Source organism: Musa acuminata, chromosome BXJ3-11 (assembly GCF_036884655.1).
Source record: "Musa acuminata AAA Group cultivar baxijiao chromosome BXJ3-11, Cavendish_Baxijiao_AAA, whole genome shotgun sequence".
In the NCBI taxonomy this organism is placed as follows: Eukaryota; Viridiplantae; Streptophyta; class Magnoliopsida; order Zingiberales; family Musaceae; genus Musa; species Musa acuminata.
In genome coordinates this window covers 5372130-5397441 of record NC_088359.1, presented here as the reverse complement: position 1 = coordinate 5397441, position 25312 = coordinate 5372130, and the positions used below count along the sequence as shown (strand labels likewise).

Here is a 25312-nt window from a genome sequence, read left to right as displayed (position 1 = left end):
GCAATTTTGGTGTTTGGAGTCATTTCAAGACACCTATAAATGCTGGTGGTTAAACATTGATGGTTTGCCGTGTTTGTGTGCATCTGTTAGAGGTGAGACATCAGCCATATATTCAAATGTCCGGATCTTCATATATATATATATATATATATTGATTTCAACTCTTGCAACAGAAGGCTATAAAATTATAGAAACAGAAGGCTTTCGTCAGAAAACCCAGAATCAAATAGAAGAGGACCCTCATTACTCCAAAGATGAACCAATCATGAATCACTCAATTGTTTAGATCATCTTTCTTATGTCTAAAGAATTAATCTTGACTGGATCAGACGACTCACTCAATTGTTATCAATGTGAGGAGGAGGTTCAAGTTATTAAATTTCGGGCACTAAACTATTCAAGAAATTTTGGATATCAAACTATTCCTTTAATCAAAATATCGACTCCAGTTGATAAAAATATCGATCACAACAACACATATTTTTTAGACCTCTATCATACGTGCCAATGTGTTCAATAAATTATTTTAAAAGATTTAAATAGTGTATTCCAACATCCTCCAATCCTATCTTCGTCCTTTGCACATAAAAAAATTCCTAAACAAATTTTAGCATCACACACGTCGCTAACATTGCTTTCTTTTCTACTTCAAAAACATCAGAAACGACGTGGATATTTGAATCGTGAGTCTCGTTGGGCTAAAATTATACAACACGTTTTCGTATGTATGCGCTAATATAACACGCAAGCGACATCTACTTAACTGTACACAGCATCTCCACGAACAAATCGTGCGTCGTTGATCCCCCATGTTGGCCACGTGGACAACTGGACGCCATCCGATGAAACATCTCACTGGGGAATCCAAGCGTCTATCTATATTGATATATGCTCATCCTTCTCATCAATGTGCAGTAGGTATATATTTGTCGATTAATATACCTCCCGCGCGGCTCATATGACTCGTAGAATATTTAAACGAGTGCGTAAAGAATCCACAACATCTGATCCGTAGCAACCAAAGCTGTTCAGTCAGTATTTTAATCTGAGTTGTGATTCACGTGAGATCCCGATGACGATTAAACCGGGAAGAAATAAAACAATATGTTTGGGAAATCCAAAATAGGACTGTGGTGGGTCCTCTTTCTTGATTGTCAAACCTCATCGTTTGAGCCGAGCTGATCCATCATCGTTGGCCATGTTCGTTAGCTCAGAGATCCGCTCGTGAGTCCTCCAGCTCGAGGCTCTTTGACCACCACGCATCGACCAACTAGATAAACGACCCTCTCGGTTACTACTCCAAACGAAGGTTGACGCACAGGTCGGTCGGCGATCCCAGGTTGCATGTAGACGTACGAATAGAGCGTGCATATGGAGAGGAGGAAGAAGGTCGTCGTCGTCCTCGCATCCGCTTTCCTCTTCCTCGTGCAGTCGTTGTTTTCCACCACTTGTGCTCTCCGCCGGGATCAGTTCCCTCCATCTTTTCTCTTCGGGACCTCAACCTCCGCCTACCAGGTACGAAAGAGCTTCCTCCTTCTGTACTCATCACTTCCTCCTTCTGTACTCGTCACTTCCTCTTCCCACCATCGTCCGCTATGTATGGAGTCGGGAAGAGGATCATCCGTCACGAGAAGAGTAGGAGACTGCAGTGATGCGTGCGCTAATATCGATTGCTGCTGGTCAAATCTTGTCAAGAAAGAGAGGACAATAATATTGATAACTTTCATCTTCTCTTTCCTTCTTTTTCCTCATCTCGGTCATTTTGAAAAGAAGGAAATCTGTTGGGTGAGTGGCTTCTCCTCCTCCTCCTCCTTCATTGTTGGAACTTAAGAAAGGTCTATTACCTAATAATATCCCTGACATCTTCGACAAACGCAAAGGCCACGGGAAGGAGATAACACTCGAAACAGGACATCGATACTTGTGCAGGAATAGTCTACTTGATTCCTAGCGGCTCTTTGCCACATTGTTTGATGTTGACTTTCATGCATTCATCCATCTACCGACTGTAGATATGGCCATGTCTTTTTAAGTACTGTATTAGGTGGGGAAGGGGGATAATAATTTTTTTAAAAATAAAAAAATAAAGATTAATAAATAAAAAAATATATTAAAAAATCGATATAAGATTAATACCTCTCACTTACATCTATAAAATAATTAAAATCTTTATCACATAAAACTCGAAGAATTTACTATCTATCTTCAAGAGTCCCCGAAGATAAAACCCTAATTTTTAGGATAGAACTTTTTCTTATACTAAGATTTCTTTCCTCCTAGACATTAATTCTCAAAATCTCAAAATACTTACCTATCCATCCCAATAGTATGAAATGACTTTCTTTGGATGGTAAACAGATAGATTTTATGAGAGAGAAAGAGAGTTAATACTTGGACAAGTCAGCTTGCATTTAATAGGTTACTGTTGAATTCTCTCGCAATCTCGAACTTCTTTTGATTGTAGATCGAGGGTGCATATCAAGAAGGTAACAAAAGCTTGAGCAACTGGGACGTCTTCACTCACTCACAAGGTAATGTCATCTCTCTCTCTCTCTCTCTCTCTCTCTCTCTCTCTCTCTCTCTTACCATGTTATATTACTCGACCCTCCTGGCTCTTCTTCATCCATCAACTTGTCGAGTCTCTGCAGATGAACACAAGTTTGTATGTATCATTCATGCTTGTTTGTTTTGGTTCTTCCACTGTGCAGGAGGCAAGATAAAGGATGGCAGCAATGGAGATGTTGCAGCTGATCATTACCACATCTACATGGTATCTCTGTTCATGATAACAAATGAGTAGTAGGCTTTTAGGCTCCTATTTAGCTACTAGTTTTGTGATTTCACGCCATAGCTGAGTCGAGTCTCTTTCATGCTATATTAATAATGAGGAGAAACCTTGAATCGAACTATTGGAGTTTATACCTAACCTCCAAATTTTTAGTTGAATCTTTTAGGGCTGTTTTGTTTCATATGTGCACATCTCAAGCATGAACAATAATACTTAGATTATTGAAAGTTTCATACTCTAGTTTTCTACGTCTGTGTTGCTGATGATTACATCGTATTTATGTCACCAAATTGCACGTTCTAATCAAGAGGAGTGATTTATGCAGGAAGATATTGAGCTCATGCGTTCACTCGGAATCAACTCCTACAGGTTCTCCATTTCATGGTCGAGAGTCCTCCCAAGTTAGTGCCCAAAGAACTAAGTTGTGTTATCTTGATAGACTTTTAACCACGTGTGATTTCTATTCTTCTATGTTTATGCTTATTTATGTGGATAATTATGCATAATCAGTAGGTTTTATCTTATCTAGCCAAGTATATTTGTGATCGTAATCATATGATATTATCCATTTGGGATGTTATTGTAAATTCGTATATGTTATTGTCACGAACTTAGCTGGACTTAGAGTATGATAACAGTTATATGTTATTGTCGCTAGGAGGTCGATATGGGAAGATTAATCCGACAGGCATAGCATTCTACAACAACCTTATCGATTCCCTGTTGCTAAGAGGTAGTCATCATGTCATTATTTGTTCCTCACACAAACAAAAGAGTGCTCACATCAATCATATCAAACTTAAGTGAGTCGATTACGACACTAAATGACTTGTTATTGAAGTTAATAGTTCGATTTTATATTTTTCGGTAACATTTTCAAATCTTCACCGAAAAATAAAGCATCTAATGTTTTGGATCTTCGCATACCGTAATTGAAGCAGGCATAGAACCATTTGTCACACTGAGTCACTATGACATTCCTCAAGAACTCGAAGATCGATATGGAGCTTGGCTAAGTCCAAAAATACAGTATACATTTCTTCCTTATCCTCTATTTCATATGACTGTAGTTAATTTAATTTTCTATTAGATATGTTGAGTTAATTATCATTCATGATGTGAATTTTCAGGAAAGATTTTGGATATTTTGCTGAGGTTTGCTTTAGCAAATTTGGTGATAGAGTGAAGCATTGGAGCACATTCAACGAGCCACATTTGATGGTGAGACATGGATATGGCACCGGAGTGTATCCTCCTGGGCATCGCAATAAAGAATTTATAGCCGGTCACAATGCGATATTATCACATGCTACCGCGGTGGAGATCTATAGGAAGAGATATCAGGTACAAGTTTTGTCAAATTTATCTCTCTTTTTTTTTTTCTTTTTTTGCGAAAAGAAAAAGTATCTGTTACTTCCTCACGGATCTACAAAAGGACTCATGAAGGTCAGCAGTATCCAGTTAGATTACAGTGATGTATTATGCAGCTCAGTTTGATGTCTGATTTGCATCCTCTTCTTTGGATATGGAACCTCAGAATAATAAGTTCAATTGTAAATTTAAAATCAGCATTAGTTTTTGTGATATTATTATAGTACTTGCAAAATGTCTTTCATTTCTAATCTTCTTTCTTTGCTTGATTCAATCTAAAGGTGAAACAGCAAGGCATGATTGGGATTGTAATTTTCATGTGCTGGTTTGAGCCACTCAGGAACAACTCATTGGATTTTCTAGTAGCCCAACAAGTAATGTCCTTCCAAGTTGCATGGTAATTTCTCCATCCATCAAACTATTAGTAGATGTACTATCAACTTATTTATTTCCATGTAAGTGCAAGTTTAGATAATTCTTGCTGCTTGTATACTTGAAACATAAGAAATTATTTCTATTATGCCTTTCTATATATTAGAAGAATTCATTAACACCACTCTGTGAGGGAGGAGTAGCCAGTTGATGGGATAAGAAAGATATAACTTTGTATACGAACAAATACAAGTAACAGGCAGCGAAATTAAATGGAATCATAATAAAATAAGACACCAAGATTTATGTGAAAAATCTCTCCAAAGTGAAGGATAAAAATCATGAGGCAAACTAGAGAAAATCCACTATAAGAATAATGAATATACAAATCTCAAAGTCTCTTACCCAAAACAAAAGCAACAATCACAAGAGAATAACTGAGATACAAGATTACGTCACTATGCATGATATTCAAAATCTCCCCAAGTAATCATAGTAAGAATCTACTATAAATTCGATCATAGCAAGAATCTATTATAGATCTGATCTAACTTGAGATGAGAATACTGTTTCGATGATTGAGAAGAGTTTCTTTGTATTGCCCTTGTCTTCTTCCTTTTCTTTCTCTTGTTTTTCTGTAATTTTCTCCTCTTTTTGAATCACTTTGCTTCTGCCCCTATTGTTGTAGTTTTTTTTCCTATTTTTCGCAACCACCACATCTCCTTATTAGTTCTAGGTTTAGGTTAAAATAGAGATGAGATATAGACGGTTAAAGCTCATTAGGAGCCGAACTCATGGGCTGTCAGCCCAACAATAATAAGGTTACTTCTTTCATTTGTGATATTGGGTCTAAGTCATAAAACACAATCTCTCTATCTTCAGATATAAGAATGCATATGTTAATTTTCCGCATATCCTATGGGTCAAAGTCTAATGCATTGGATATGATAATTCTTGCTTGTTGTATACTTGAAACATAAGGAATTATTTCTATTATGTCTTTCTATATATTAGAAGAGGTTATTAAGTCATAGAAACAATCTCTCTATCTTTATAGATAAGAATACATACGTTAATTTTAGACCATCATTTTATTGGTTACGAACCTCTCTTGCTCTACACCTCATTACATTTAAGATCGCAAAAATTTCGCCTTTCATATTCGTTAACAAGGTAATAATCTAAGTCTTTTTTTATGAATCTTTTGTGTTGTTCTTATAATGTCCTTAAGTACTTGTGTTTTGTAGGTTTCTCGATCCAATAATCCATGGTGATTATCCACCCGAAATGCGGCAGGCTTTAGGTTCAAAACTCCCTACTTTCTCAATTAAGGAGAGGAGAAAGCTTCAATATAAGTTGGATTTTATTGGAATCAATCACTATACTAGCTTGTATGTCAGAGACTGTACCTTTTCTCCATGCAAGTCAAGTAGAAATATAGGTGAATCATTTATCTACACCGAAAGAAATGGAATTCCCATTGGAAAACCAGTAAGCTTCACAAGAAATATATCAGATTATATTCATGTCATGCTCTATCATATATATAGATGGTCTCGTCGAGTGGCTTACTGTTCAATTACGTTTCACAGACCGCAATGCCAAATTACTATGTTGTTCCTTACGGCATCGAAGAGGTGGTTTTGTACACCATGAGAAGATACAATAACACCCCCATGTTCATCACTGAAAACGGTACGTATGATTTCGATTATTGTCATCACATGATCACATACGTGACTTAGCTTTATGATCACTGTGTTCTTAACTTCGTAGGTTATGCCCAACACAGCAACTCTTCGATGACGGAGTTACTGAATGACAGCGATAGAGTGGACTCCATGCGTCAGTATCTTACATATCTAAACAATGCCATGAGGTTAAATTCTTATGCATCGGTTCCCTTCGCAAATGTCAAATGCTTCACTAACATCACTCGATAGAGTACTCAACGTATATGTAAGTTGATGTCTTGTGCCTGTTGGTGCAGGAAAGGGGCAGACGTTAGGGGTTACTTCGTGTGGTCTTTCATAGATAACTTCGAATGGCTTTATGGGTACACCATGAGATTTGGACTCCATCATGTGGACTACAATACACAGAAGAGGACACCAAAGTTATCGGCGAGGTGGTATAAGCAATTCCTACATGGTGTTGAGGTACAACATGAACATGAGCAAGTAGATACGATTTAAGATGAGAGAGTCGATTAACTTGTATGAAAATGAAGAACTTTTTTTTTTGGGTATATTCATCCATATACAATAATGTTGATATAATTCGTTATAAAGTTTATTTGTTTGCTACCTCTTAACGTTAATCTAGTAAGGTCAAATTTTAGTTGCCTCGTCGAGGTGGGAGACGGATGGAGATGACTTGATCCTTTTTGTTGAATGATAGCACCATGAGCTTTGAGAATATCATATATCATGCATGTTATGTCTTAAGCTTCGGAAGGATCCTCTCATCACCGTAAAGAGCATAAACACCATATGACACTGGAAAGGTATCTACGAAAGAGAAGGTACCGAGTGGTTACTCGACAAAACCTCCTCTTTGCTCAAGTCACTTATATTCGAAGAGAAGAGAGCGAGAAACAGTGGCGTTTAGATACAATTCTTATCATAAGTATATACGTCTTTAGTTGCCATGAGAACAATGCTGTAAAATCCTTTGTTACATATGGTTATGAAACATATTTTCTATTTCAATAATATGTTATTCTATTGCTTAAATAATATTGTTATCATGATGTTCACAGATTTAATAAAATATACTAAATTAAAAACTAGATTCATTCAAACTTGATCACGCCATGGTGGTAGTGTTAGTATAATATCGAAAATCAATTTAGGATCTAATTAGTATCCTATTCTAACTTACAGATAATTATGTGATGAAAATATTGCTAGTCATAGGTGGCTAGTAAGCCTTTATATTGATTAAGCCAATCATATAATCTTTTTGCTTATTATATTTTAGTATTTATCACTTTATATTGATTATTATATATATATATATATATATATATATATATATATATATATATATATATATATATATATATATATATATATATATATATATATATATATATATATATATATATATATATATATTGTGATGTCCTTGGATCTGTACAATGGAAATCGGATCATGATGAGATCACGATAATAAGGCCTATTCGCCTTTAAACATAGATCCTAAATAATCCTGGTCATAGGTTACTCGAGAGGGACATCGAGATAACCGGACAGACTAGTGTGCTGTATACCCGTCCATATGATGGATATAGCTGGTCTCATAGTTGCTCATGTGAGGACACTAGGGATACAATATAGGTGCTCATTAGAGAATGAGTTCACTGATTGATCCGCTTACGTAATGTTGGATAGTTGATGATACCTTATTGTTAGATAGTGATTCAGTAGTCTCAGTGGTGTATCTGGTCCTTAGACTTGAGATACCAAGGATATCCTGTATGAGTGCTCCACTCTTTGATACCAGACTTATAAGTTTGGATGTCTCAGATCTAGTACAGCAGGTCTTTGGGAGTGGTAGTCAACCTTACTATTGAGTGTCGATAGAGGATCATCCACTCTCGGTGTCATGAGAGGAATATCTCATATGTTCTTGCTTAGACAAATCCCTGGCTAAGGTCATTCGGATTGAGAGAGAAAGAGTTCTTCGGGAGAATCCGATTAGAGTAAGACTCGAGTAGAAACCGTATGGGTTTGACAGCAACATACCTGGTATACGATCTTTGGGATATTAGATGGATGAAGGACTATAGATACACGGTAATCGAGGACAGACATATCCATTGGATTGGATTCCCTTGTAGCGCTAGGGTTGGCTCGGGGTTGTGCGGGCATGAAGGGTGGCTTTTAAGGGTAAGAAACAATGTTATTGAATCGAACTAGACTTAAAAAGTCTGGTTCGGTTTGCTTATTTGAATTGGGCGCTCACCTGAAGTGCCCAAGTGGCGCCTCATTGAAGCGCGTCGCTTGGTCCACACACGAGGCACTCGAGCCTCGCCTTGCCCAAGAGCCTAGGTGATCGCCTAAGTGCCTATTTAAATCACTGAATAACGCTAATACTCGTAGTGACTAAAGGATTGATGCCTAAAGGAAACATGGAGCGACAGAAGGAGATAAAAGGGTCACCAACAGTGGAAACCCACGAAAGCGACAACAACAGCAGTGAGAAGCTGGTAGCAACAGTGGCGGAAGCTGTAGACAGCAGCAGCGGTGGAAGCTGCAGATAGCAGTAGCGGTAGCGGTAGAAGCTATAGAGGGTGCTCGTCAGTGGCGGAGGAACCTGCGATCCTCTCCCTTGACAGTGGAAGGAACTCCACATGGAGCGACAATAGAAGGAAGCTACAGGCTCTTGCTAGGTCATTAGACTCGTCTATCATTGATAGAGGAAGGCTCGGACCGCTGCATCTGCAGCGGAGGCTGTTGCAGAAAGTGTCAGCGACGGAGGCAAAAGTAGCGCTAGGATTGGCTCGGGGTTGTACAGGCATGAAGGGTGGCTTTTGAGGGTAAGAAGCATCATTATTGAATTGAATCAGACTTAAAAGTTTGGTTTGGCTCGCTTATTTGAATTGGGTGCTCGCTTGAAGCGCCCGGGCGATGCCTCATTGAAGCGTGCTACTTGATCCACACATAAGACGCTCGGGGCTCGCCCCGCCCGAGCGCCTAAGTGAGCGCTCGAGTGCCTATTTAAATCACTGAATGACACGCTAGTACTCCTAGTGACTAAAGGATTGATGCCTAAGGGAAACATGGAAAGGATTGTCATCAGTGATGTGAAACCATCATGGTTTATATTAGTAGCTCATTTAGTTCAGTATATTTATAGTTAAGATTATGACCACTTGATAAATCTATGAATTTTCTGTATAATCAATTGACCAAATGAGAGAACATTATATTATTTTTCTTAAATGTTTCTTTCATTACTGTATGAATATTTTGTGTGTGTGGCTTTCATGAAAGTGGGAAATACTTGTAAAGCAACATATGCAAATCATAAATCATATGAAGGTGAGAGTTACTTAAAGGCATGCTGTCACGGACTTAGCTGGAATTGTCTAAGTCGTGAGGCACCCTTGCGGCCAAGATGCAAACTTAGCTTGAGTTACCTAAGTCGCGATGCACCCTTGCGCCAACTTCATGGACTTAGCTAGGATTGCCTAAGTCTTGAGGCGTCCTTGTGACATAAGCGTCTGTAAAGGTTCAGTCTAGTTGCAACCTCGTACAGGTCCCAAGGACCTATAAAATAGAAAGTTGATTAAATTGTAAACGAGCGATGGACAAGTCTCAACGTCTCGCAAAGAGGGAAGTTTTACAAGCAATTCAGCGAGCACCTTGTGTGCATAGGAGAAAAGAGAGGAAGGAGGAAAACAAGAACTTTAGAAGATAGAACGAATAGTTGCAAGTCCACAAACAACTGCTCACCGGGTGCCGGGCGCGAAGGCAAGTTCCCGTCAAGTTAGTGTGCGAACTTGTGAAGATTTTTCAATGTCCGATAATATACCGAAGCTCCATCCAGCCCTATGCCGCCCGGGGGATTCCAGGGTGCTGAGATGGATGACATTTCACGCGCTGCAGCGGGCTTCAAAAAACAGCCCATGGCACACGAAAACGGAGTCATTTTGGGGCTTTTTGACTCGGCATGGTGAGCGATCGCACTGTGCGCTATAACCTATTCGAACATGTATTTTTACAACAAAAAACATACAAAACCAAGGTAAAACAGGCTGCCATGTCTGTGTTCAAGCATGCAAAAGTGACGAACGGTTCTTTGAACGAAGTTGTTGCGAGTGCGCAACGACCGTTCGTGACAATGCGGTCTACATGGAGTGAATGGTGTAATGGCATCAAGAAGAATAGTTATCTTTCCATACCTCTTAAATTTAATGTGTTTTGAGTCAATTATCTTCCAAAATATAAGTACATACGTGACCTTGATTTATGAACAGCATTTATTCGTGTCGTATTAGTTTAAATTTGACATATGTTAGGATAGTTGATTAAAGATGTTAATAGAGTGAAGGTCAAAATTTAAATTTTCTCTAAATTAAAATAAGTGTCGTATTAGTTTGTCTTATAAACTCTCATATGATTTTATATTTTTAATATGATTTTTCCATGATCCTCTTGTCCCTTTTTTGAAAAGTAGATTAGGGATGTTAATTTAATTATATAATATTATTCTATTTTTGAAATATATATGACTTAGTTATTCATTATGATTATAGTAAGTTTCAGTTATTCTCTCTTAATGTAAAAGTTTTGATACTTTTAAGTGCAAAAATTTTATAGGAAATTTATAAATATAAAGTATTTACCTTTATAATTTTTGTTACCATATATTATTCTTAAAATTAAGATTAAATTTGACATATATTAGGATAGTTTGTAGAAGTTATTGTTGACATTAATAAAATATGTGACTTTAAAGTTAGAATACATTTGATCGTGCATTGATATTTAAACTTAGTTGTACGAGTAATTAATTTAAATATAGTTTTGATTTAATGTAAAATTAATTATCAGATATTATTTGTTTAATGAAATGACGAGTCTAATGAGAATTAGATTTAATGTTATTTCTTTGACACATATAAAATATAAATCATTCGAAATTATAAAAGAATATATGTTGAATAGTTGGATAAATTTTCATCATTTCAATTGCTTTTGTTGAGTTGTACCTCAACTTATATCTTATGTCAATATTCAATTAATTTTTAAAATTTAAAAATTTTATTTATTTATTCGATATAGAATTTGATATACTTGGGTAATCTAAAACAAAATTTATTCAATAAATTTCATTAATCTGTCATATATTTTATTTTAAAAATATATAAATATATATTTTTGACTGAAAAGTTTTTGAGTGGTATATTTAATTAAAATATTTTTCAAGCTAATTTAGGTTTGTCCGACTTAGTATTTCAAAAGCTAACTATATTGATTAATGTTATTCTTAATCAAATTTGGGGACTAAATTTCTATTAAGTGGGGGAGAAATGTAATCACCGATAATTTCTTCATTAACATAAATTAATTACTATAAATGATATATTACTTCATTATTAACTTCTATATTTATGTATTATAGTTAAGGAAATAATTAAATTTGGTTTCCTTAATCACATGGATAAGTTAGGAATTCTACTAATCAATTAAATTATTAATTGATTTATTTCCTAATAAGTGATTTGATATTTAGGAAGTAAATAGTTTACATTCCATTTTTGTGCATGAACTATAAAAAAAATATTATATTACCTTTTTGTGTGTGAAAGCAAATGTAAAATAAATGAAAAATAAAAATTAAATTATTACTTATCTCTCGGGGAGATCTCATCTTCTCCTATATAAATGGACTACTCATCCCTCACTCTCTACTAAGCCTAATAATAGGAGGATTGAGGAAATGACTTTCCGGGGAGATGATATCCAAGAAGGGATAATCGAAGAGAGGTAGGATCCTTTTTTTAAAATTAGCTTTGATTTGTATTTTGAAATCTTAACATTGAGATTGTTACAATTTTATAATGAATGATGATGTTTTAATTTCGAAATTTTATTATTTATAAATAATAATAATTGATTTGTGATGTTAGACTAATTATTTGATTTATGTTGATCTTTTAAGTTTAAGTGAATTTTAATATTAATTTAATTATTAAAATTATTATTTAGTATAATAATTCTAATTTATTTAATTAGTTATATCTATGTTTTAAGAATTATGTGCGAATTTCTATAATGCAATTTGTTTTAAATTTTAGATCATGAATTTAAAGGTTTAATTAATGTATTTGAGTAATTCTTTAATAATTTTAAATATTGAAATCTAATTTGATAAGAGGAGTCTAATTGGGGTCTGACTTGAGTCAAATTGATCGATCAGATCGAATCGACTTAGACCACGTGGTCATGTACAACCTAGCTTATGTGACTAAGTACAACCTAGCCCATATGGTCAACATGACCCAACCCATGTGACTAGGTACGATCTAGTCCATATGGCCATGTATGACCTAACCCATATGACTAGATACGTTCTAGTCCATATGACCATGTATGATGACCCAGCCCATGCGGTGAGGTATGACCCAACCATATGGTTAGGCATGCGCCAGCTCATGTGGCTAGGTACAATCCAATCCATGTGACCATGTATAACCTAACTCATATGATAAGGTACGATCCAATCATGTGGCTTAGCATGGGCCAGTTTATGTGGTTAGGTACAACTCAGTCTATGTGGTCAGATATGACCCCAACTCATGTGTCTATGATCAATTCGTGAGCCAAGCATGAGTTAGTTCAATGGTAAGGCCTAGCCCAACTTATAAGTGAGGCTTAGCCTAGTCCATGAAGTTAAGCCTGCCCAGCTACGCGATTGGTATTAGACATATCATCGCTCCTTTTATATAGCCCATCGTAACTCAACTCAACCTAGTATCTGGAACAAGTATATGCAATGTATATGACCCGCCCAAGACTCAGGTGGGTTGGTTCGATTTGAGTTAGCACTATACGACATAGTCCAATCTCCTTCTTTATTGGTTGAGCTCATTAATTGACGAAATCAAACAGATTTGATCAGTTAAAGCCGATTTAGGGTGATTCCAAACTAACTTGACTAGTTCAAACCTATTTGACCTAATCGAGATCAATCAAGATCCTTATAAAACCAGTCCGGAATCACCCTAAATCGATCGATTAGATCGGTTTAGGGTGATTCCGGACTGGTTCTATAAGGATTTGATATTTGTTCCGTTAGATCATAATCAAATTGAGTTTGGTTTAAGTCAATTGAGATATTCCAATTAGGGTTTTGATTGATTGAGGACTATTGAGATATTAATGTTTAATGCTTTTATGATTTGATGAATTTAAATGTTTTATTTGAAGGTGTCGTTTGAAAATGATTATTGATTTTCTATGTTTATGATATTGATATGATAAGTATCATATAGTAGATGCGACTAGACTAGTAGTTCACATTGGGAGTGCAACCTGTGAAAGGAGCTACGGGCCCATCATAGTATGGAGCCACCAATGAACATCGTCTAGTAGATTTACATCAAGTATGGTCTCTCATAATATTTAATCATATTGATTTCTTGATGTATGCATGAGTGATTAAATGAGTATAAATGAATGATCATGGATGTTTATGTATCCCTACCGAGGGCAGGTATGGCGATTCCCTTCGGGGATTAGCGGGCCATCAGACGTGATGGTTAGACAGTTCCTCCATCCGCTGTTGGGAGGAACGTGTCTCCACTTGGGCGGGTGAGGGATACCACTCCATCCGCTGTTGGGAGTGCGATATGAATTATCTCCATCCGTTGTTGGGAGGAATCCATCCCGTGGAATATGCCTCTCCATCCGTTGTTGGGAGAGTACAACATTGGGTGATGTACGCCTTTGTTATTATGTATGTGTTGCAGGTGGCTGATGCATGACTTTGTTTATTATGCAAGAAATTATCATCATTTTTCTTATGCATAAGTTTTATGATGAATAAATATATTTTCATATTGAATTATTGATATTTGTTTATATTTCATAAATATTAAAGATTATTTTTATGATTTTTATGAGGTTCCTATCGGTGGTTGCTGATGTATTTTTATTTTATATTTATTTTCAGAGTAATCTACTATTGTGTAATAGATCTGGATGGAAGAGACTTGTGACCCTATGAAGAAGATATCATTTTTCTAGCTAATAGAATATTTACTACTGTAAAGACAATGATTTGAATTCAAAGACGAATGAAAAGAAAAGAGGAAGTTTATTATGTAAATTATGAATAATAAATTAATAATTTATTATTCTTTTTATAAATTCGGGATGTGACATCAATCATACCCTGGTGGGCATGGATCAAAAGTTTTCATCTTCCTGAAGAGAAACTCAATGGTGGGTTATTACATTGCCTCTTGTTGATCCGTGGATGAATCGGTCAACGAAAATAGTAAATTATCTTACACCATGACAACTATGTAGGTCGTGCTGCAATGATTGGTTTTTTCATGACTTATTTCATCGATAGCTTAACCGACATCGGGCTTGTTGGTCAAACGGGTAACTTTTTCTGCAAAACCATGTTATTTGCAACCATAGTTTGGGTACTGCTGATAAGGGAAAACAGAGATATCAAGAACTTAAAGAAGCTCTTCAAGGAAACGATTATGTATTGATAGTTTGGCAAGTCCCATAGTCCCACATCGGGAAAATCAGACTTGTTATCTCCTATTGGAACTAAAAATAAGGATCTGGGCTTTGAAGTCAGATGCACCACAAGAGACACCACAAGTGGCACCATAAGAAAAACCTAAGTGTTTGCTTTGGGTTTAAGTCCACACTCAGTTAAATAGTTTGGGCTTATAATTTGGGTTTTTTCTTGTTTAGTATTTTCGTGTGTTTTGTGGCCTGGGAACATCTTCCTAAGGCATTTGTAATAGTCTCTCTTTTATAGTAATGATTTGCTCCTCTTTCGTCCGTGGATGTAGATCAAAGTCAATTGACCGAACCACGTAAATTTGGTGTTCTTGTCGCTTTTATCTTTCCGCTTTATTGTCTTTGTTAGGTTGCCAAAATTATCTTTTGGTAAATTTCCTGATGCTAGCTCTAACAAACTGGTATCAGAGTTTGGTTTCGGGATCTTTTAGCAACAATGACAATAACAAAGATTGTTGTCGAGAAATTCGACAGAAATGTCAACTTCGGCATGTGGCAACTCAAGATGGAGGCCATTCTGATTCAAGACGGAGTTGATTTGGCACTATAGAAAGTTAAGAACATTCCAGATGATACATCAAAGGAAGATCTTGTGGCAATGGATAAGAAGGCCCGATCAAGCATCATTCTAAATCTCTCTAACGAGATTTTACGGGAGGTAGCTACGGAGACTACGGCTAAGAGCATGTGGGACAAGCTTAAAGCTTGTACATGAAGAGGACAGTGGAGAATCGTCTCTACTTGAAGCAGAGTTTGTATATGCATCGGATGACTGAAGGTACATCTATACTCTCACATCTTGATAAATTTGATTCCTTGATTATGGATTTGGAGAATATATATGCAAAAATTGATGACGAGGATAAGGCCCTGTTACTCTTGTGTTCTCTTCCCAAATCTTTTAAGCATTTCCTTAATACTTTGATTTATGGAAAAGAAACAGTTTCGTATCAGGAAATTAAATCTGCACTAAGATCTAAGGAGCAGATAGACAGGAATATCACTAGGGAAAGTAGAGGGAATCAGGCTGAAGGTCTGGTTGTTAGGGGGATAAAAGAGAATTTGACAGTAGTAGATTTAAATCTAAACCTAAATCCAGACATAGAAATTTGGAGTGCAGATATTGTCATAAAATAGGGCACATTAAATCTGATTGCTTTAAATTAAAAAATAAATTAAAGCAAAAGGAAAAATTTGTTGAGAAAACTATTGAATCCACTAAAGCTAGTGTAGCAACTGATGAAAATATTAGAAATATTTTCTCTACTATTGATGACAAGACGAGGTCTAAAAATGAATGAATTTTAGATTCTGGTTGTTCTTATCACATGTGTCCTAATAGAGATTTGTTTTCCACATATGAATCTTGTAATAGTGGAATTGTTTTGATGGGCAATAATGCAGCATGTGATGTTGTTGGTAGAGGAACAATCCGAATTAAAATGCATGATGGTATTGTGAGGACGCTCACTAATGTTAGACATGTTCTTGATTTAAAAAAGAATATCATCTCTTTAGGCACCCTAGAGGCCCTTGGGTGTAAATACATAACTGAAGGTGGAGTTATGAAAGTTTCTAGAAGTGCTCTTGTTGTTATGAAAGCTTGTAGGTCTGGTAGCTTATATATTCTGCAGGGAACTATTGTCACAGGCTCGGTTGCAGTCTCGTCATCATCATTGTCTGATTCTAACATCACCAAATTATGACATATGTGTTTGCGTCATATGAGCGAAAAAGGTTTGAGCATATTGAGCAAAAAGGTCTACTTTATGGACAGATTACTGGTCCACTGAATTTTTGTGAACACTGCATTTTTGGAAAGCAGAAAAGAGTCAGCTTCAATTCTCCGGTAGTCCACAAAACAAAAGGTACTCTTGACTATATTCATTCAGACCTTTGGGGTCCAGCTCATATTCAGTCTAAGGGTGGTGCCAGGTATATGTTGACTTTCATTGACGATTATTCTAGGAAAGATTGGGTTTATTTTTTGAAGCATAAAAATGATGTTTTTCTAACCTGTAAATAATGGAAGATTTTGATTGAGAAGTAGACGTGTAAACAGATTAAGCGGCTTCGAACAGATAATGACATGGAATTTTATGAAGGCGACTTTAATGAATTTTGCAAAAATGAAGGAATCATTCGACATCGCACTGTTAGGATGACGCCTCAGCAAAATGGTGTGGCCAAACGTATGAACAGAACACTCTTGGAGAGAGCAAGGTGTATGATCTCAAATGTAGGATTGACAAAGGACTTTTGGGTAGAGGTAATTAATATGGCTTGTTACGTTGTCAACCGCGCTCCTTCTACAGCACTTAACTTTAAAACTCCGGAGGAAGTTTGGTCAGGTACTCCTGTTGATTACTCTGATTTAAAAATTTTTGGGTGTCCAACATACATGCATGTAAATGAAGGAAAATTAGAGCCTCGAGCTAAAAAGTGCATTTTCCTTGGGTATGCTTCTGGGGGTGAAAGGATACAGATTATGGTGTTCTGATCCCAAATCCCCAAAATTTGTAATCAGTAGAGATGTTACTTTTTATGAATTGTCTATGTTATCTTCCAAAGAGGATTCTACTAGTTGTATAAATGATAATGCGCAGAAGCAGGTGGAGCTTGAGATTGGTAGGTCTGATTCTTTTCAGTCGAACTCTTCTACTTAAAGAATACCAGTAGATGGTCTTGAGTCTACTGATGAAGTTGCTCCAGAGGAAGAGCAATATTCCATAGCCAAGGATAGACCACGAAGAGATATTCGACCACCACAAAGATATGCAAATTTGATTGCATATACTTTGTCTGTTGCAAAAGAAACAAGTGAAGTTGGTGAGCCTACTTCCTACTCAGATGCAGTTTCTTGTGATAATTCCGCTAAGTGGTTGATCGCGATGAATGAAGAAATTGAATCTCTTTATCGGAATAGAACTTGGGATCTTGTGAAGCCGCCTTCGGGTAAGAAAATTGTTGGATGCAAATGGGATACCATTGCTGAGGAGAAAGTCCTTGTTCAGAAAATTCATACGAAGGACAATCTAGCTGATATGCTTACGAAGCCTCTTCCGGTTTACAAGTTTAAGCAGTGCTTGGACTTGGTTGGTGTTCATTGTTGGTGATTGCCTGTTGGGGCTTTTATGAAGAAGGTGGAGCAGGTTTTGTTGGGACATGCCAAGGTGGAGATTTGTTAGTTTGGCAAGTCCCATAGTCCCACATCAGGAAAATCAGACTTGTTATCTCCCATTGGAACTATAAATAAGGATCTGGGCTTTGAAGTCAGATACACCACAAGAGGCACCACAAGAAAAACTTAAGTGTTTGCTTTGGGTTTAAGTCCACACTCAGTTAAATAGTTTGGGCTTACAATTTGGATTTTTTCTTGTTTAGTATTTTCAGGTGTTTTATGGCCTAGGAACATCTTCCTAAGGGATTGGTAAAAGTCTCTCTTTTATAGTAGTGATTTTCTCCTCTTTCGTCCGTGGATGTAGGTCAAAGTCAAATGACTGAACCACGTAAATCTGGTGTTCTTATCGCTTTTATCTTAAATCTAGTGTTCTTGTCGCTTTTATCTTTCTACTTTATTGTCTTTGTTGGGTTGCCAAAATTACTTTTCGATAAATTTTCTGAGGTTAGCTCTAACATGTATGACAAGCTAATCGCAAGCAACTTGGCAGGATGATGCTCCCGGCGACTCCAAGAAGTGAATTATAATAGCCAGTGTTCTTTAGAACTCCATCTCTCGTGTTTTGCAGGCTAAGCTTTTGTTGTGTCTTCCTTTGGAAACAACTCCATCTCTTATGTTTTGCAGGCTAAGCTTTTGTTGTCTTCCTTTGGAAAACAAGAGAAACAACTATTTAGATCAACACCTATAAATAATAATATCTGGAAGTGGCTAGCTGCGTGACTTGAGTCATTAACTTATCCTTTAAGCATTAATGTTCCGTCCATGTGAAATGCTGGCAATTTTGGTGTTGTCATTTCAAGACACCTATAAATGCTGGTTTGTGTGCATCTGTTAGAGGTGAGACATTAGCCATATATTCAAATGTCCGGATCTTCATATATATATATATATATATATATATATATATATATATATATATATATATATTTCAACTCTTGCAAGGATGAGGCCAAAACAATATCATTATGAGCCCTCATAACACTCGTAAAATAATAGCAACAGAAGGCTTTCGTCAGAAAACCCAGAATCAAATAGTAACATTGCTTTCTTTTCTACTTCAAAAACATCAGAAACGACGTGGATATTTGAATCGTGAGTCTCGTTGGGCTAAAATTATACAACACGTTTTCGTATGTATGCGCTAATATAACACGCAAGCGACATCTACTTAACTGTACACAGCATCTCCACGAACAAATCGTGCGTCGTTGATCCCCCATGTTGGCCACGTGGACAACTGGACGCCATCCGATGAAACATCTCACTGGGGAATCCAAGCGTCTATCTATATTGATATATGCTCATCCTTCTCATCAATGTGCAGTAGGTATATATTTGTCGATTAATATACCTCCCGCGCGGCTCATATGACTCGTAGAATATTTAAACGAGTGCGTAAAGAATCCACAACATCTGATCCGTAGCAACCAAAGCTGTTCAGTCAGTATTTTAATCTGAGTTGTGATTCACGTGAGATCCCGATGACGATTAAACCGGGAAGAAATAAAACAATATGTTTGGGAAATCCAAAATAGGACTGTGGTGGGTCCTCTTTCTTGATTGTCAAACCTCATCGTTTGAGCCGAGCTGATCCATCATCGTTGGCCATGTTCGTTAGCTCAGAGATCCGCTCGTGAGTCCTCCAGCTCGAGGCTCTTTGACCACCACGCATCGACCAACTAGATAAACGACCCTCTCGGTTACTACTCCAAACGAAGGTTGACGCACAGGTCGGTCGGCGATCCCAGGTTGCATGTAGACGTACGAATAGAGCGTGCATATGGAGAGGAGGAAGAAGGTCGTCGTCGTCCTCGCATCCGCTTTCCTCTTCCTCGTGCAGTCGTTGTTTTCCACCACTTGTGCTCTCCGCCGGGATCAGTTCCCTCCATCTTTTCTCTTCGGGACCTCAACCTCCGCCTACCAGGTACGAAAGAGCTTCCTCCTTCTGTACTCATCACTTCCTCCTTCTGTACTCGTCACTTCCTCTTCCCACCATCGTCCGCTATGTATGGAGTCGGGAAGAGGATCATCCGTCACGAGAAGAGTAGGAGACTGCAGTGATGCGTGCGCTAATATCGATTGCTGCTGGTCAAATCTTGTCAAGAAAGAGAGGACAATAATATTGATAACTTTCATCTTCTCTTTCCTTCTTTTTCCTCATCTCGGTCATTTTGAAAAGAAGGAAATCTGTTGGGTGAGTGGCTTCTCCTCCTCCTCCTCCTTCATTGTTGGAACTTAAGAAAGGTCTATTACCTAATAATATCCCTGACATCTTCGACAAACGCAAAGGCCACGGGAAGGAGATAACACTCGAAACAGGACATCGATACTTGTGCAGGAATAGTCTACTTGATTCCTAGCGGCTCTTTGCCACATTGTTTGATGTTGACTTTCATGCATTCATCCATCTACCGACTGTAGATATGGCCATGTCTTTTTAAGTACTGTATTAGGTGGGGAAGGGGGATAATAATTTTTTTAAAAATAAAAAAAATAAAGATTAATAAATAAAAAAATATATTAAAAAATCGATATAAGATTAATACCTCTCACTTACATCTATAAAATAATTAAAATCTTTATCACATAAAACTCGAAGAATTTACTATCTATCTTCAAGAGTCCCCGAAGATAAAACCCTAATTTTTAGGATAGAACTTTTTCTTATACTAAGATTTCTTTCCTCCTAGACATTAATTCTCAAAATCTCAAAATACTTACCTATCCATCCCAATAGTATGAAATGACTTTCTTTGGATGGTAAACAGATAGATTTTATGAGAGAGAAAGAGAGTTAATACTTGGACAAGTCAGCTTGCATTTAATAGGTTACTGTTGAATTCTCTCGCAATCTCGAACTTCTTTTGATTGTAGATCGAGGGTGCATATCAAGAAGGTAACAAAAGCTTGAGCAACTGGGACGTCTTCACTCACTCACAAGGTAATGTCATCTCTCTCTCTCTCTCTCTCTCTCTCTCTCTCTCTCTCTCTCTTACCATGTTATATTACTCGACCCTCCTGGCTCTTCTTCATCCATCAACTTGTCGAGTCTCTGCAGATGAACACAAGTTTGTATGTATCATTCATGCTTGTTTGTTTTGGTTCTTCCACTGTGCAGGAGGCAAGATAAAGGATGGCAGCAATGGAGATGTTGCAGCTGATCATTACCACATCTACATGGTATCTCTGTTCATGATAACAAATGAGTAGTAGGCTTTTAGGCTCCTATTTAGCTACTAGTTTTGTGATTTCACGCCATAGCTGAGTCGAGTCTCTTTCATGCTATATTAATAATGAGGAGAAACCTTGAATCGAACTATTGGAGTTTATACCTAACCTCCAAATTTTTAGTTGAATCTTTTAGGGCTGTTTTGTTTCATATGTGCACATCTCAAGCATGAACAATAATACTTAGATTATTGAAAGTTTCATACTCTAGTTTTCTACGTCTGTGTTGCTGATGATTACATCGTATTTATGTCACCAAATTGCACGTTCTAATCAAGAGGAGTGATTTATGCAGGAAGATATTGAGCTCATGCGTTCACTCGGAATCAACTCCTACAGGTTCTCCATTTCATGGTCGAGAGTCCTCCCAAGTTAGTGCCCAAAGAACTAAGTTGTGTTATCTTGATAGACTTTTAACCACGTGTGATTTCTATTCTTCTATGTTTATGCTTATTTATGTGGATAATTATGCATAATCAGTAGGTTTTATCTTATCTAGCCAAGTATATTTGTGATCGTAATCATATGATATTATCCATTTGGGATGTTATTGTAAATTCGTATATGTTATTGTCACGAACTTAGCTGGACTTAGAGTATGATAACAGTTATATGTTATTGTCGCTAGGAGGTCGATATGGGAAGATTAATCCGACAGGCATAGCATTCTACAACAACCTTATCGATTCCCTGTTGCTAAGAGGTAGTCATCATGTCATTATTTGTTCCTCACACAAACAAAAGAGTGCTCACATCAATCATATCAAACTTAAGTGAGTCGATTACGACACTAAATGACTTGTTATTGAAGTTAATAGTTCGATTTTATATTTTTCGGTAACATTTTCAAATCTTCACCGAAAAATAAAGCATCTAATGTTTTGGATCTTCGCATACCGTAATTGAAGCAGGCATAGAACCATTTGTCACACTGAGTCACTATGACATTCCTCAAGAACTCGAAGATCGATATGGAGCTTGGCTAAGTCCAAAAATACAGTATACATTTCTTCCTTATCCTCTATTTCATATGACTGTAGTTAATTTAATTTTCTATTAGATATGTTGAGTTAATTATCATTCATGATGTGAATTTTCAGGAAAGATTTTGGATATTTTGCTGAGGTTTGCTTTAGCAAATTTGGTGATAGAGTGAAGCATTGGAGCACATTCAACGAGCCACATTTGATGGTGAGACATGGATATGGCACCGGAGTGTATCCTCCTGGGCATCGCAATAAAGAATTTATAGCCGGTCACAATGCGATATTATCACATGCTACCGCGGTGGAGATCTATAGGAAGAGATATCAGGTACAAGTTTTGTCAAATTTATCTCTCTTTTTTTTTTTCTTTTTTTGCGAAAAGAAAAAGTATCTGTTACTTCCTCACGGATCTACAAAAGGACTCATGAAGGTCAGCAGTATCCAGTTAGATTACAGTGATGTATTATGCAGCTCAGTTTGATGTCTGATTTGCATCCTCTTCTTTGGATATGGAACCTCAGAATAATAAGTTCAATTGTAAATTTAAAATCAGCATTAGTTTTTGTGATATTATTATAGTACTTGCAAAATGTCTTTCATTTCTAATCTTCTTTCTTTGCTTGATTCAATCTAAAGGTGAAACAGCAAGGCATGATTGGGATTGTAATTTTCATGTGCTGGTTTGAGCCACTCAGGAACAACTCATTGGATTTTCTAGTAGCCCAACAAGTAATGTCCTTCCAAGTTGCATGGTAATTTCTCCATCCATCAAACTATTAGTAGATGTACTATCAACTTATTTATTTCCATGTAAGTGCAAGTTTAGATAATTCTTGCTGCTTGTATACTTGAAACATAAGAAATTATTTCTATTATGCCTTTCTATATATTAGAAGAATTCATTAACACCACTCTGTGAGGGAGGAGTAGCCAGTTGATGGGATAAGAAAGATATAACTTTGTATACGAACAAATACAAGTAACAGGCAGCGAAATTAAATGGAATCATAATAAAATAAGACACCAAGATTTATGTGAAAAATCTCTCCAAAGTGAAGGATAAAAATCATGAGGCAAACTAGAGAAAATCCACTATAAGAATAATGAATATACAAATCTCAAAGTCTCTTACCCAAAACAAAAGCAACAATCACAAGAGAATAACTGAGATACAAGATTACGTCACTATGCATGATATTCAAAATCTCCCCAAGTAATCATAGTAAGAATCTACTATAAATTCGATCATAGCAAGAATCTATTATAGATCTGATCTAACTTGAGATGAGAATACTGTTTCGATGATTGAGAAGAGTTTCTTTGTATTGCCCTTGTCTTCTTCCTTTTCTTTCTCTTGTTTTTCTGTAATTTTCTCCTCTTTTTGAATCACTTTGCTTCTGCCCCTATTGTTGTAGTTTTTTTTCCTATTTTTCGCAACCACCACATCTCCTTATTAGTTCTAGGTTTAGGTTAAAATAGAGATGAGATATAGACGGTTAAAGCTCATTAGGAGCCGAACTCATGGGCTGTCAGCCCAACAATAATAAGGTTACTTCTTTCATTTGTGATATTGGGTCTAAGTCATAAAACACAATCTCTCTATCTTCAGATATAAGAATGCATATGTTAATTTTCCGCATATCCTATGGGTCAAAGTCTAATGCATTGGATATGATAATTCTTGCTTGTTGTATACTTGAAACATAAGGAATTATTTCTATTATGTCTTTCTATATATTAGAAGAGGTTATTAAGTCATAGAAACAATCTCTCTATCTTTATAGATAAGAATACATACGTTAATTTTAGACCATCATTTTATTGGTTACGAACCTCTCTTGCTCTACACCTCATTACATTTAAGATCGCAAAAATTTCGCCTTTCATATTCGTTAACAAGGTAATAATCTAAGTCTTTTTTTATGAATCTTTTGTGTTGTTCTTATAATGTCCTTAAGTACTTGTGTTTTGTAGGTTTCTCGATCCAATAATCCATGGTGATTATCCACCCGAAATGCGGCAGGCTTTAGGTTCAAAACTCCCTACTTTCTCAATTAAGGAGAGGAGAAAGCTTCAATATAAGTTGGATTTTATTGGAATCAATCACTATACTAGCTTGTATGTCAGAGACTGTACCTTTTCTCCATGCAAGTCAAGTAGAAATATAGGTGAATCATTTATCTACACCGAAAGAAATGGAATTCCCATTGGAAAACCAGTAAGCTTCACAAGAAATATATCAGATTATATTCATGTCATGCTCTATCATATATATAGATGGTCTCGTCGAGTGGCTTACTGTTCAATTACGTTTCACAGACCGCAATGCCAAATTACTATGTTGTTCCTTACGGCATCGAAGAGGTGGTTTTGTACACCATGAGAAGATACAATAACACCCCCATGTTCATCACTGAAAACGGTACGTATGATTTCGATTATTGTCATCACATGATCACATACGTGACTTAGCTTTATGATCACTGTGTTCTTAACTTCGTAGGTTATGCCCAACACAGCAACTCTTCGATGACGGAGTTACTGAATGACAGCGATAGAGTGGACTCCATGCGTCAGTATCTTACATATCTAAACAATGCCATGAGGTTAAATTCTTATGCATCGGTTCCCTTCGCAAATGTCAAATGCTTCACTAACATCACTCGATAGAGTACTCAACGTATATGTAAGTTGATGTCTTGTGCCTGTTGGTGCAGGAAAGGGGCAGACGTTAGGGGTTACTTCGTGTGGTCTTTCATAGATAACTTCGAATGGCTTTATGGGTACACCATGAGATTTGGACTCCATCATGTGGACTACAATACACAGAAGAGGACACCAAAGTTATCGGCGAGGTGGTATAAGCAATTCCTACATGGTGTTGAGGTACAACATGAACATGAGCAAGTAGATACGATTTAAGATGAGAGAGTCGATTAACTTGTATGAAAATGAAGAACTTTTTTTTTTGGGTATATTCATCCATATACAATAATGTTGATATAATTCGTTATAAAGTTTATTTGTTTGCTACCTCTTAACGTTAATCTAGTAAGGTCAAATTTTAGTTGCCTCGTCGAGGTGGGAGACGGATGGAGATGACTTG

At 36.6% G+C, this 25312-nt stretch overlaps 2 protein-coding genes across 8 annotated transcripts; both read left to right on the top strand.

Annotated features, from left to right (window-relative positions):
- Nucleotides 1-1158: 1158 nt before the first annotated feature.
- On the top strand, nucleotides 1159-6910 carry LOC135652943 (beta-glucosidase 18-like). 4 transcript variants are annotated; one of them, XM_065174302.1, is made up of 12 exons: nucleotides 1159-1515; nucleotides 2465-2531; nucleotides 2709-2770; nucleotides 3114-3189; nucleotides 3447-3521; nucleotides 3727-3817; nucleotides 3919-4132; nucleotides 4441-4556; nucleotides 5779-6022; nucleotides 6124-6226; nucleotides 6308-6410; nucleotides 6522-6910. In XM_065174302.1, exons 1-12 carry the CDS (start codon nucleotides 1372-1374, stop codon nucleotides 6724-6726), a joined length of 1500 nt encoding a protein of 499 aa, XP_065030374.1. In that variant the 5' UTR covers nucleotides 1159-1371; the 3' UTR covers nucleotides 6727-6910. The 4 variants fall into 4 exon arrangements, with proteins under 4 accessions (XP_065030374.1, XP_065030375.1, XP_065030376.1 ...); XM_065174303.1 differs by having other exon boundaries at nucleotides 3730-3817; nucleotides 6522-6908; XM_065174304.1 differs by lacking the exon at nucleotides 3447-3521 and having other exon boundaries at nucleotides 1176-1515.
- A 12647-nt stretch (nucleotides 6911-19557) lies between these two features.
- On the top strand, nucleotides 19558-25312 carry LOC135652934 (beta-glucosidase 18-like). Of its 4 annotated transcripts, none has more exons than XM_065174284.1 (12): nucleotides 19558-19916; nucleotides 20867-20933; nucleotides 21111-21172; nucleotides 21516-21591; nucleotides 21849-21923; nucleotides 22129-22219; nucleotides 22321-22534; nucleotides 22843-22958; nucleotides 24181-24424; nucleotides 24526-24628; nucleotides 24710-24812; nucleotides 24924-25312. In XM_065174284.1, the coding sequence occupies exons 1-12, from the start codon at nucleotides 19773-19775 to the stop codon at nucleotides 25126-25128; spliced, it is 1500 nt and encodes a 499-aa protein (XP_065030356.1). In that variant the 5' UTR covers nucleotides 19558-19772; the 3' UTR covers nucleotides 25129-25312. The 4 variants fall into 4 exon arrangements, with proteins under 4 accessions (XP_065030356.1, XP_065030359.1, XP_065030360.1 ...); XM_065174285.1 differs by having other exon boundaries at nucleotides 19560-19916; nucleotides 22132-22219; nucleotides 24924-25310; XM_065174287.1 differs by lacking the exon at nucleotides 21849-21923.